This window comes from Anoplopoma fimbria, chromosome 2 (assembly GCF_027596085.1).
Source record: "Anoplopoma fimbria isolate UVic2021 breed Golden Eagle Sablefish chromosome 2, Afim_UVic_2022, whole genome shotgun sequence".
Classification (NCBI taxonomy): Eukaryota; Metazoa; Chordata; class Actinopteri; order Perciformes; family Anoplopomatidae; genus Anoplopoma; species Anoplopoma fimbria.
This window is the reverse complement of record NC_072450.1, coordinates 18,380,462-18,394,313: the sequence shown is the minus strand read 5'-3', so window position 1 is coordinate 18,394,313 and position 13,852 is coordinate 18,380,462. Positions and strand designations below refer to the sequence as shown.

The following is a 13,852-nucleotide window of genomic DNA, read 5'->3' as shown; positions in this document are numbered from 1 at the left end:
TACAGGTACAGGTTCGTTTTCACAGTGGGCAAAAGATGACCTCTACAGCAAAACCTTGTCTTTAACTCTGTCTTTGTAAATGTCCATTAAAATCAAGTATCCCAATGTAAGTCAGTGGATCCATTTGTCCACAATAGCGTTTTGTGCCACAATAAAATATACACTTGTCCGGGGCACAACTTGGAACTTTTGTTTCTTTTTGTTATAACTGCATAAAGCTTTGGCCACATTCATAAATTCAATCAAAGTAAAAACTGCTCAGTGCTTCGGTATCGTTTCTGATCATTATCTTTAAAATTTGATTTTCTAAATTTCAGTTATTCATAATCCTGCTTTGCGGTTCAGTTTGTTTTGGTGTGTAACATATATATATATAAAAAAAAAAAAAAAAAGGCAAACAAGAAAAAATTGAATTGATGCTGGCTCTAATGACACACACACACACACACACACACACACACACACACACACACACACACACACACACACACACACACACACACACACACACACACACACACACACACACACACACACACACACACACACACACACACACACAAACTCCCACACAGTCCATGCTGGCGGAATCTGATGTAGAGACCTCAACTTTGTCTTCCACATAAGAGCCCAAAAGATTACACTTTGGAAATAAGATAGCAAACAGTATCATCGAGACAATGAATATAAAGAACATTATCACACCATAAAGTGGCCAGGTCATATTTTTTGTTTTTGTTTCTTAATTTCAGCAATTCAAATTAAAGCTAGTGTTAATTTATGATAATAGGTAATATACACAAACTACAATACAAATACTTATAGGAAAATAACAATACATGTCTGACATTGTCTGAAAATTAAAATAAAGCAAACAAAATGGAGAAAACTGTACAACTTAAGAATTTTCCAAAATAAAGTACATGTGAACAGTATTTCAGGGAACTGGACTTTAGAGAAGTAGCAAGCTTTCAGACTAAATTTCCTGACTTTCAACAGCATGCTGTAGTATTAACACCAAATAACATTGCTCTGCAAGACGAAGCACTTAAAACACACTTCTGAGATTGTGCCTTCTATTCATTAGGGCGAATATATTGACTATACAATAGTGGCCAAAAAGTAGTTTCAAAAATTTAAATATGTCTACGTTTTGGTTTTAAAAATAAAAGTTTTAGTTCATTGGATCATCAGTGAGAGGGTGGGGGGTACCTATGCACATCCATTTCCATTGCAATAAAATTAAGTGGGTGACTTCTTTGGACATGAAAGCATCCTTGCTATTTGAAATCAAGGGACATCTTCAAAAAATCTCCTACTTTTTCCAGAAATAATGCTTTGGAATGAAGATGTCCCTTAAAAACCTGTAATCTATTAGTGGAATTGGCACCCTGCGGACATATGGGACAAGTCACTGGTGGATTTTCCAGGAAGGGCGCAACGACACCGCAGCAAAACAGCCATCATTTCCCTCTGAGACTAGTTGTATGTTGACTGGCATAAATGTTACTAAACCTATGAGACGCATCAGTACCAGATGTAATATATACATTTTTTGGTAACCACTATTACTTGCTTAACAAGTGAGCAACAACCTTGACTGGATGGAGGGATTTTCAGCAATTTTCCATGCCAGCACAAAATGACATATGGAGGTCACGTTGTTCAGCAACCAATGATGCAAAAATTTACACAACAGTTTACAGTCACTTTAAAAAATGAGAAAAAAAAAATGATTGTGACAATTAAAAGCAATTAAATGAAATAGGATCAGTCCTTGCTTAAGAAAAATCCATTGTGATATTTGGAATGCACTGTTCTTTACAAACGTTATAGATCATTGGCTTTAAACATTGGTCTGTTCAAAAACAAAATCGGCAAAATGTCCTTTGGAACATATATTCACAGTCTTCAAAGTTCCGTTTTTGCAACAAGAAAAAAAAAAAGTGTTGCAGAGGCAAGAAATTGGTTTATTGTTTGTTTTAGTTAAAGCTTAGCCAAAAGCAAAATGAGCATGCATCTAGTACTTTTTTTTCTTTCAAAATTCTACATTAGCAGCAAAACGTATGTCCTTGAAGACCAGACCTTATACATTTTCTTTAAAAAAATGGACATTTGAATGGTACAAAAAAAGTCAAACAAAGATTAATAACCTCTATCTTACAAACTGCAATGGCTCTGTAACGGTGCTACTCCACAATGCAAGGACAAGGGCCCTTTTTGGTTTTTGGTATTTACGTAAAAAAGCCACCTGTTTGCTTGCAAAGAAGCAAAAACGGCAACTCTGATGCGTACTCCTTTATCTTTTAAAACTTTGTTTTCTTTCTCTAAAAACAGCAACAAATTCTCAAGTATAAAGAAGCCTCTTTTCTCATATTTATGCACCAATGGTGAAAAGTGTTTAGTCTTTGGATTTTCTTTTTGTCTTAAAGCGTGAGAATTATTATTAGTATTCTTTTTTCATTTTCATTTATGACAACAAAAATGTCAAAATGAAAATAAAGACTGTAGCCACACTACATGAAGAACAAAAGACCTGCTTTGTAGTGTACATATCTACAAACACAGGAGAGCAGAGAAAAATAAGTGCGAAGAGAGGAACAAGTTGAGTGAGAAATAGGAGTCAGACAGTGATAAGTGCACAAAGGTAACACAAAAATTAAATAAAATTAAAAACGTTCAATATTTCACCCAGGATCTTTTTTGTTTTGGTTAACACAATACCAACCAAACCATTAAATTTAAATAATTCTAAAAGAGGATCCTGCCTTGTCAGGAGGGGCATTTGGGTGAATGTTTCCCAAGAAGTTGAGAATAAGACAGAAACAAAGTTGAGATAAATTACCAGTCCATAATCTAGTCTATCGGAATGACCAAGACAACATCAAATGAAGCGTCTTAAAGTTGGACAATACAAAAGCTAAATGTACACAAAGTTTTTTTCAACCTACCATACTGTTTAAATTCATTTCCAATGCAACAATCTACTTAACACCAAAAATGTTCATATCTATCATAAATACAGAAGGTTGTTTTTTTTAATCAAAATTATTTTCATCGCCCGTTATTATGTCTGCATTGCTCTCCTTGTCTGGGTATAATGGAATTGCAATTTCACCTTTTTAAAGAATTTCCAATGCTAACATCAGCAAATCATTAACCCTTTTTGAATGCCCAGAAACAATGCCTTATTAAAGTTTCATTCAACTTTAAACGTTCTGTTATTAAATGAAGTTATGAAAGAAAAAAAATGCTTATCTCCTGTTGGAAACAAAGGTGTAAAACACATATTTCTGTAACAGAAAAAAACCCTCTGTGAGCTGTTGACCTGAGAATAAAATAGACATTACATTATTCTTTTACCTTTGCAAGCCATTGGTATCTGAACGCTTAAATAGCAAGAAAACTGATAGACTATTCTCCCATACAGTACATACTGGCTTTTTGTGACTGTGCTATTAAGTAGAAATTATTACAAAACAAAGGGACAGCTTGTTGACTCGTTTTTCTCAAGAGGGTTCTTGGGCCATTTGTCAACTTTGCGGCAGTCCATTGCCATACAGTACAGCATTCCTTGACCATTACCCGAAACAGAACTGGGGCGATCTTTTCTATTCTCATATATTAGTATGCATGTATTTCAGTTGAGTAAAACAATAAAAAAAAACAAAAAAACGAAAACCAGCATGTTGATATGGGAAAACAATCCACTAACATTAACATTTTTGGTTACAAGCTTTGGAATTGCAGTTAGTCTTTACACATCTTTTTCTGAAATTGGTTTGTATACTTTTAATGTATTTTTAACATTGCTGCTTTTTATGTTTTTTCCATTTGTGATTTTTTTTTGTCTTTTTTTGTCTTTTTTAAATATTGTCCATCACTGAAAGCTCTTTTACAATCTGATGGAGTCTGTTCCTACACTAGCAAGATTACTACTACAACTACTACTGTCTTTGACAAAGCCAGGCTGCTGCGGCTCCTCCGCCGTCCTGCAAAGCCTGTCTGCTGACTTCTGACTGCTGTCAGAGTCAGACTCGTCGGTAAAGACGTCTGTTGGTATCGAGGTCTGAACTCCTGAGGTGCTCAATGAACTTGAGGTAACCGTTGAAGGTGAGGACATTGGAGGAAAAGCGGAGGAAGAAGAGGAGGGACTGGCATTGGGCTTCCCAGCTAAAGCTCTGGAAAAAGGGGCCTGGGGCCATGGTTTGCCGGCAGCTGTGGTATTGAGTGGGGTAGTAGAGGAGGAACACAGGGAAGTGGAGACAGCAGAGGATGGCATGGTGGCTGATGTTGTTGGCGGGGGAGGAGGGCTGCTGATGGGATGAGTGGCAGACTGCGAGGTAGATGCGGTGTTAGGATTGGGGAGGCAGGCTGAAGAGTGAGGTAATAAACTAGTAGCGTGCTCTTTGGCATTTCTGGCTGATCGCTTGATTGTTCTGTGTTTGTGCAATGCCGATTCCAGGTGTTGACTGAGTGCTTTCTCCCCATCCAACGTAGTGTCACAGGCCAGGCAGTCATAGAGACTTCCAGCCCCTGCACCTACGCCACCAGGGACACGCAGCAACATCTCTTGCAGGTTTGCCACAGACTGACCGAAAAAACAGTTAGATTTAAGGTGGGAAATAGCCGATTCTTCCTTGGTGAAAACTGTTTGACACTTGCGGCATGCCAGTTTACACTGCACCTTGGGGACGATGTACTGGTCTAGATGGGGGTCCACAGCTTTGCCATCCATCTCTTTCTGCTCAGAGGGTACTTTATTGTGAGAGGAGGAGGAAGAGGAAGAGGAAGTGGGGTGTTCACTATGGGATTTGCCCTTTTGCTGCTCTGTTTTCACTGGATCTTTGGCAGATTCTTTGCGATCCCCCAAGGGTTGAGAGGGAACTGGAGTTTGGCTAGCCTTGGGTTGCTGGATCTGCTGAAGCTGCCGCTGCTGTTGCTGTAGTGCCTCCTGCAAGCTCTGCTGATATTGCTGGTAATGCTGCAGCAGGGATCCTGGAGACAGGCCCATCAGTGCTTGTGACAATGCTGGGTTGTAGGGGAAGAGACTTTCCATTCCATACATAGGTTGCAAGTAGCCCCCTTGGAGAGCCCCGGGGATCTGTGGGGTGTAATATGGGGAAAAGCCAGGCATGAAGTAGGGCAGGAACTGGTTTGTGAGGAGAGCTGTAGGGTCTGATGCCAAAGCTGCCTGCAGCGCCTGAAGCTGGGCAGGGTCTACCACATACTCCATGCCAGGTGTGGGCATAGAGGTGGCAGGTACAGCTGTGTCTTGTTTCTCCTTCTTGGCGCTGGCAGCAGAAGTGGAAGGGGCAGGGGTGCTTCCAGTTGACGATGGGGTTGAGGGTTTCTCTGTCTTTTCCTTGGACTTTTCCTTCTCTCTTACCCTCTCAGCATCACGTTCTTTGGGAGGCTCAGGTTGGGAGCCCGACTGGGTGGTTGAGGAAGTGGCGTTGGATGTGGAGATGGGGCTTGAGTGGGAAGCAGATGTGTTGGTCTGGGCTGGGCTGGACGCGGCAACAGACGATGAGGAGGGGGGCTTGTTGGGTAATCCGGATGTGGGGAGGCTAGGTGAGGGAACACTGGCACCAGGCATGTTCAGGAGGTTTGGAGGTTTTGGAGGAGTTAAAGCTGGAAATTTTCAAATACAGACAAAAATGGACAAGTTTATTTCTTTGACTCATGTATCGAAATCACAAAGTCAGTCAGAGTGAGCCATTTGTTCACTCTGTTGTGGCAATAGTGGGTCTAACAGTGTTGACATGTAAAGGGATTCTGTACTTAGAGATGTCATAAATGGCAAAAGGCCATAACATTAGTGTTACACATTCTACAGTATGTGTGCCAGTGTAAATAAGTACAATTCATTGATGAGAATAATGTGTTCTTACTAGCTTTTACATTTAAGTACACAATTTGATCAATGTAGTTGGTTAGTTAGTTACATTTCAGTTATAAAACACAACTGCAACTCTGCAACTCAAGTTTGAGCCTTTAATCAGTGTAGAACCAAATGGATACATACCTGAATTAGATGAGTTAAAACTGGAAAGAGAGGGGCTGCCAACCCCTGGCAAAAGGACAGGTGGGATGCCTTGCAGATTTGGATAAGCTGACTGGAGATTCAGAGCCTGCATTGCAGGGTTATCAAACAAACCCTGCTGCTGCATGGCCTGCTGCTGCGCCAGTCCTAAAACTTCATTTGCCTTCTTAATGCGGTCCATCTCTTGCTGGGCCATAAGTTGGCGGACAGTGGCTGGGTCGAAATATTCTTTTTCCTTATCGATCTGGCTGCCAATGGTATCCTTCACCTTAGAGATGTGTTGTTGGGAGAAAATGTGATCACGAACAGAGAGGCGAGCACTGTACTTGACACCACACAAAGTGCATTCAGTCTTCGGGCCCTCGTAAGATGTGTGATTTATTCCGAAGTGCTTGGCCATGTTAAGCTTTGCCTTTTTCTCCTTGGCACGAGCATTTTGAAACCACACCTGAACAACTCTCTTTGGAAGTCCAATGTCATTGCCAAGGACCTCACATTCCAGCATAGTGGGAGTCCTGTAGTCGTTAAAACAGGATTTCAAGAGTTTCAGCTGGAGGTTAGTCATCTGGGTTCGGAAGCGCTTTTGGCCAGGTCGATCTCCACTGTCGATGCTCCTGGTACCTGAGGCTCCGGGACTTGGTGAGCAGGGATCTCCCATACTGGACGTCTCACTGTGATCAATGATATGTTCATTGTCATAGTCCTTAGCATAATAGCTTGTTGCAGGGCTTACCAGCCCAGAGGACATCTGGTCATCAGTTTCAAGGATGGGGGCTGAGCACCCAGGCTTAGATAGGTAATCACCACTATTTTGGCTGTGCTTTGCATCAGCACTGTCATTATCAGCATTGGCCTCATCACCTGTGGTTGTGTCAGTGATGGCAGTATTCACAGAAGAGCAGTCATCATTATCCAGTTTGCTGTGATCAAAGCTGAGGTTCACAGAGGACATGGTTGCGCTCTCAAAATCTTCCATTCCTTCAACTTTAATGGATGAAGGGCTCAGTAAAGCCCTGGGAGACAAATCCATGCCTTTGTTCACTGGTGACATAGAGGAGCTTTGCCCATCACTGTTTGTCGGGGCCAGTTGTGAGTAGCTTGATGTATCTAGAGCATCTATTTTTATTTGCATACCCTCCTGTTCAGGTAACATTCCAGCAAGAGCTAAATTATATCCAGCACGTTTTGCTTCATGCCAATGACGAGAGCGAATGTGTGCCTCAAGGGCAGTTTTTGCTTTAAAAAGAGCTCGACAAAAAGGGCACCTACGATGAGCCTGAGCTGGCCCTAGTGCTCTAAACTGACCTTTTCTCTCTCTAGCTCTGGTATTTTGGAACCAGACTTGCACTACTCTCTTTTTTAATCCCACCTCATGAGCAATGTGGTCAAGCATTTTACGCGTAGGATTTGAATCTAACAAATACTTCTGATATAGGATTTCTAGCTGCTCAGGTGTGATGGTGGTTCTGAGCCGCTTATCTCTCTGTGGTTCTTCACCGCTATTTGTGCTGTCGTTCTCTCCTGGACTAGTGCCAGCTTTCTCCTCCAACTTCCTCTTCAGGGAGTTCATGGTGGAGGTGGGGGTAGACGGAGAGGTGGCAGAGCTGCTGGGAATCTGTGGCATTGCCCCAGAGAGCAGCTGACTTGCAAGGAGAGGATTGTTGGGATCAAATAGCATGAAAGACATATCAATTGGACGGTCTAAGAATTGAGGGTGGATGAATTGATTTTGCACAGAAAGGAAGTGTAATTGCTGATGTTCCTGCCAATGCTCAAAGGAGGGAAAGCCAATCTTGCACTGCTCACACTGATATTGGATCATCTGTTGTGCAAGTTGTTGTGTGGCAGAGGACAGGTGTGCATTGAGGCTCACGTGAGGGCTTTGTGACGAGGCCTGGCTTGTCTGAGAGGCTGAGGGACCACACTGCTGTTGTTGCTGAGAAAAGGAAGGAGATGAATGTTTGATGGGCTTGGAAATAGCTTGAATCTTCTCTTCTCTTTGGGATCTATGGTGTTGTGGCTCTGACTGGGGTTGATGCACAACTTCCTGCTTAATAGAGGTTTGGTTTTCTCGTGGATCAGCAGAAATTGTTGGTAACTGCTTGGGCTTCTCGTCATAGAGGTTTGAGGTGGATGCTGGTGATGCCTCCTCTTTCTCAGTGGATGGGAGGTGTGAGAATGCTGAAGTGGAGGGTGGAAGTGGGCAGAGACTTGAAGAGGAGGGCATCGGGGTGTGACAGGAAGACCCAGAGGGAGTATAACAGTCATTGGGATAATCCAGTGAATCCTCATTTTGGCTGTCATACTGTCCATCCTCATCTTCATCTTTGTAACACAGCTTCTTTTGGTGTTTTATTAGATCAAATATACGTTGGAAAACCAGACTGCATTTCTTGCATTGGTAATTCAGGTTTGAAGTGCGGATATAGCGATCATTTGACAATTCTCGTCTTTCGCCTTCTTTTGCCCCTTCACCCTGGTTTTCATAATTTTTCCTTGCCTTCTGCCGAGCATTTTGGAACCACACAACAATAACACGAGTGGGGAGGCCCAGTAGGTTGGAGAGCTGTTCAAATTCATCGTCTTTAGGATAGGCATTGGCATCAAAGAAGTCTTGTAGCACTCTTAGCTGGTAGTCAGTAAATCTGGTCCTCGATGATCTCTTACTTCCATAGTATTCTTGTTTCTGAGGTTCGGGGGAAGGAGGTTTTGAGTCAATTTTTGTGTCCTCTAAAGTTGTTGTTGGTGGATTATTGAAATTGTATGGCGAATCTTTATTGCGCTGTCGCTCTTTAAAAAGGGTGTTTCTGAACCAGTGCTTAATGACTTTTTGTGGTAGCCCTGACTTGTCTGCCATCTCTTTAATCTGTTCCTCATTTGGCGAATTGTTGATATCAAAGTACTGTCGCAGCACCCTAAGCTGGTCATCTGTGATGCGTGTCCGTGGCCTCTTGTTCTGTTGCTGCTGTAGCATGGCTGGAGTAAGCTGTTGTTGATAAAGCTGGGCCAGGTCTGAGGCCAGGCTTGGCTCAACAGATTGTAGCTGCGGCTGCAAGGACTGGAGAGACATGGACTGCATCATGAGCGGCGAGAAGAGGGACATATCCATTGGCATGGGAATTTGTGCCATTTGAACTTGCGGCTGTGGTGTAGATACTGTTGGAGGTGTGAGTGAGGCAGCAGAGACAGGAATATTTGGTGTGGGAGCTCTTTGGGGTGGAGGAGGTGGAGGTGGAGGAGGAGGCTGTGGAGGAGCAGGAGCAGCCTCTGGTGTAGGGGGTCTCAGTGGATAGAGTTTATCATATTGTTCTCTGTATTCCTTGGCAAATCTCTCAAGGGATCGAAATGGAAAGAAAGCCTGGTGGATATGCTCCTGGTGACTCTTTAGAATCAGTATGTTTGAAAACAGCTTCCCACAGGCTTCACATTCCAGTTTCTCTAATCCCTCAATGGGGTCAACCACTCTTGTTATCCCACCTGGACCACTTGATCCTGTAGGTCCAGCTGTCTTTTTCTGAGCTTTCTGTTTGTTTTCATTGTACTGAATTACTAACTCAAACCCAAAATTTTCCAGCAGGGCTTTGGTTGCATTTCCTCGAGCATCTGAAGCAATTCTTGGTGGCGGCAGGCCAGTATCATGGTTTATGTTTATTGAAATATGCTGAATGTCCTTCTTCTCTCTTGGCTTACTGTCCGTAGAATCTTTGTTAAGATAATCCTCATTTTTTTCACTTGTGCCCTTTTCTCTTTGTTGTTCTCGGCCTTTCTCGTTCTGAGAGGAGGGGGGTCTCTGCTTTTTTTCAGCCTGCTGGAGAAGGGATGCACTCTGCTGCAGCAATGCCATCTGCCCCTGAGCATGTGAGTGAGCCTGCTGCTGCTGTTGTTGTTGCTGCTGCTGCTGATGTTGCTGTTGCTGCTGCTGTTGATGTTGCTGCTGAAGGTGGTGATGCATCAATTGCTGCTGCAAGCAACTCTGCTGGGCCTGCTGGGCCGAGTTCTTTAGATCTTCCAGAAGTGAGGAGGTGGATGATCCTGCAAGGCCAAGTGCTGCGGCACTGATGTTGAGATCCGGGTTCAGCTGAAATTCTGCTCCAGGGATGTAGAAAGGGAATAGCAACTGCTGCTGTTGAAGGGGGAGAAGTGCATCAGCTGTCATTGGGAAGTGCTGCAGAAGTGCTGGGTTGAATAGCTGTGATTGCAAAAGAGCAGCCTGCTGCTGAAGCTCTTGCTGAAGCTGGGCTTGAGCATGGGCTTGAGCCTGAGCCAATTGCTGTTGTTGCTGAAGCTGTTGTTGCTGCTGTTGTTGCTGCTGCTGTTGTTGTTGTTGCTGCTGTTGTTGTTGTTGTTGTTGTTGTTGTTGTTGTTGTTGTTGTTGTTGCCCCCTAGCAGACAGCATGTCGGAAAATTTGGACTTTTTTACTTCATGGTTCTCAGATGGGGAGGAATGGCAGCTCACTAAAGAATTCCCCAGGCTTTCAATGCTATGAGTCTGGCTCATATGGTTTCCTCCATGAAAACTCTGAGTTGTTTGAGGCCCAGAAGAACTGTGGTTTGTAGAGCTAGTAGTTGAGTTGCTGGCTGGGCTTGGACTAGATGTTGAAGTGCTGATGCTGGACCCCCCGCCACTTAAACCAGTAGCACTTGCAGAGCTAGGGATCCCTCCTGCTGCTTCAAGTTTGGCTGCCCTAGCTTTGGTCTGGTGTAGAACAGATCGCATGTGGATCTCCAGAGTAGAACTCTGACTATATGCCACATTACAAGTGCTGCACTTGAATGGCTTGTTGTCAGGGCTGCTGGTAGGCTCAGGCTGGCCAGTAGTGGACTCCTGAAGAGCCCTCTTCACCTTGTGCAGGTGGGAAACAGAGTTATAGTGAACCAGAAGGATGTTCTTCTGTGTAAAAGACTCTTTGCATACAGTGCACTTGAAAGGACGAGATGGATCCAAGAACTTCTCCATGGTAAAGTTGGGGCCCTTTCTGAATGGCAAAGCACGTTTAGGTTCAGATCCACAATCCTCCTGCAGTGAACCAGAGTCACTGCCTGTTGGGCTTTGTTTTTCCTCTGGGTCACTTTCCTCTCCCTCTTTGTCATCTTCTCCCATACTTCCATGCTCCTCACCAAGGGATGGGTCTCCCATTACCATAATGTCACCATTCATCAACAAGCCCCCATAAAGCTGCTGGATGTCAGCTTCACTCAGCTCCAGGTGGCTGGTTTCTAAATGTTTCTTCAAGGCCTGTAGTGTTCTAAAGCTTCGCTGGCACAGGCAGCACATGGTGGCTGCCCTTATCACATGGTATTGTGAATGGAGCTGTAGTTTTTCCACAGTCTTGAAGGCCAGGCTGCATTGGTTACAGCGGTACTTGTATACATGGCGATCTGAAACGGGCAACTGGGGCCTTTTGTTGTGAACTTCATTGAAGTGCATCTGGAGGGAGTTGGAGGACTTGAACACTTGATTACAGCCTTTCTTCCAGCAAAGGAATCCTGTTGCATCATCCCTCTCTGACTGTTGATCTTCCAGAGGTGACTTGCGAGCTTCAGCTATTTCTGTAGCGATTGACACTCCCTTCTCTGGGTCAGCATCTGATGCATCTGTAAATAAATAAACCAAAAGAAGGAAGCCATTCATTAAGTGCCTACATTTGCAGTGTTTTATTATTCCACACTAGGTCAATAAAGGATAATAAAGCACTCATTGTGTTGGCACTCTTGGGAAGGTGTAAAAAATGTAAGGACAATGACTTATTACAAGGTGCATGAATACCAACCATCAATAATATTGTCATGTTGTGAATGAAGGCTTTAGCATAAAAAAGTGTATTGTTTTCATTACACTGTGCTAAATGTAATGACACCATAACCAACACAATTATTTTGTAAAACACAAAAATACCAGAATAATGGTTCTTTATTTTCCCTGTATGTGGTAACAACGGACTTAGTAATGCACTAGTGTATGCCTACACAGTTATAAAGGGATATTATTTAGTTCAATCTCCTTTAGTGTACACTCAGCCATGACTTCCCATATGGTAATAATATGGTCATTACATAAAGCGTATATTGTTGTAATTGATTTATGTATTTAGAAAAACATTTAGCAGTAATTTGGATGTAGATCTACTCTATAATTACCCCCACATCTCTAATAGGCAGATACTAACCAGCTTGCTTCTTTGTATCTTCAGAGTGAGAGTTGGCTGTAGCATGAGGGGCGCTCTGGGACTCTCTGTCTGGACTAGGTACAGGTATGAACATGCTTGCTGGCAGGACTTCAGATGCTGTTACCTGGAAAAACAAAGCACAAATAAATTCCAGTGTGAATATTCATGCTGAGTGATAATGTAGTTTAGTATTCCAGTTCAAATGATTTAAGGAAAACTACAGCGACAAACAAGAGGATACACAAAGCAGCTACCAAGAAGGGGGTTAGACAAATCAGAGAGCTCAAAGAGCATAGGCTTGAAACATCACTTATGAATGTGAATGTTAAGTTTCACAGTCCTGTGCTTTAGCATGTGCCTATGTTCTGCTGCCGCAATTAGGATGATTGACCTCATGTCATACGAAATCTCAGCCAGCTTAAAGCTTCATGAGGAGGACTAATAAAATAAGACAAATGAAAAAAATCTTGAAAAATGACTACTGTAATAAAGGAGAAAAGTAGGTAAACTAAGTCCAGCAATCTTAAATCTCCGCTTTAGCTACATAATTTTAAGTTGTACAGTTATAAGTGCAAATTAAAAATAAATAATTTCTAAATTAGACTGTGTGCTCCTTAATAAAACAGTCAAATCAAAAAAAAAAACAATCTCATTACTGATAGAAAGGTTTGCACTTTAAATTTGGGGATATTTTCTTTCTTTTTACTTTGCTAATTCAAATATTTCAAGGACGAATAAGTATTGATTGAAAAAGTACAGAGAAAAACACAGGTACTCCCTGCACTCAAAAGGTTGGAGTCAATCATGTGTGAACGACAGCAACCTCTGTTTATTCTTGCTGCTCTCCCCTAACTTTCTTCACGTCTGCTCGTGATAACCTTTTTTCACCCCAAACACTTGATAATTCATAAATTATTAATTAATGTTCCCTTTTTAACAATAATCATGGGCTGAAACTGGGAGAGGTTGGAAGATGAAGCCCTGTCTATTTCACCGTGCCTCAATTAACTTCACAAACAGAGTATTCAGCTTCACTCTACATGATGCATTTCAATTCATACCACTCCACCATATCCCTCCTCTAATACCTTCTGTTTCACTGGGGAACCTCAATTTTAAGGCATTGTTCACCTTTCACTCTTAGCTTAAGACTTATAGGTAATCTTTTCAAGTCATATTTAAAAAATGTCACAAATGATGGAGACAAAAGGAAAAAGAAAAATGTTACTGAATGCATCCTGATGGAATTTGAATTGACAAGTTAGAGCGTGCTGTGGTCAGATCTGTATGGTTGATGCTTTGGTTAATTTACCATTTATAACATAAGCTTTCTAATTACTCCTCTAATAGGCACAGTGAGAAGAAAGCTAACCGTACTGTAGCATGTCATATAGCCCGCAGGCCAGATCCAAATGGAGCATAAGCCACCTCGAACAACAGGATTTTCAAGGTTAAGTGGAGCAGTTTCCATTAAAGTACTGACTTTATTTGGTTCGTGTGGTCAGAAATGTGACAGAAAACATCCAGTCATTTCCTTCTTTGTTTTTGATACCTCTGTATATCTTTAAAACTAAAAGAGAGAATTAATGCAAACCAAAATTGAAAGTCACAAAAGCAAAAAGCTATGATTTACATTACA

General features: G+C 42.3%; 1 protein-coding gene across 1 annotated transcript in view; it reads right to left on the bottom strand.

Moving 5' to 3' along the window:
- Positions 1–580: 580 nt before the first annotated feature.
- The window catches only part of zfhx3b (zinc finger homeobox 3b), a 134,849-nt gene continuing 121,577 nt past the window's right edge, over positions 581–13,852 (bottom strand). The window contains exons 9-12 of the mRNA XM_054615178.1: positions 12,214–12,337; positions 10,434–11,641; positions 6,029–10,355; positions 581–5,634 (exon numbers count right to left, since the gene is read on the bottom strand). Coding sequence (XP_054471153.1) covers positions 3,896–5,634; positions 6,029–10,355; positions 10,434–11,641; positions 12,214–12,337 — 7,398 coding nt within the window. The 3' untranslated portion in view covers positions 581–3,895. The remainder of the gene's footprint in view (positions 5,635–6,028; positions 10,356–10,433; positions 11,642–12,213; positions 12,338–13,852) is intronic.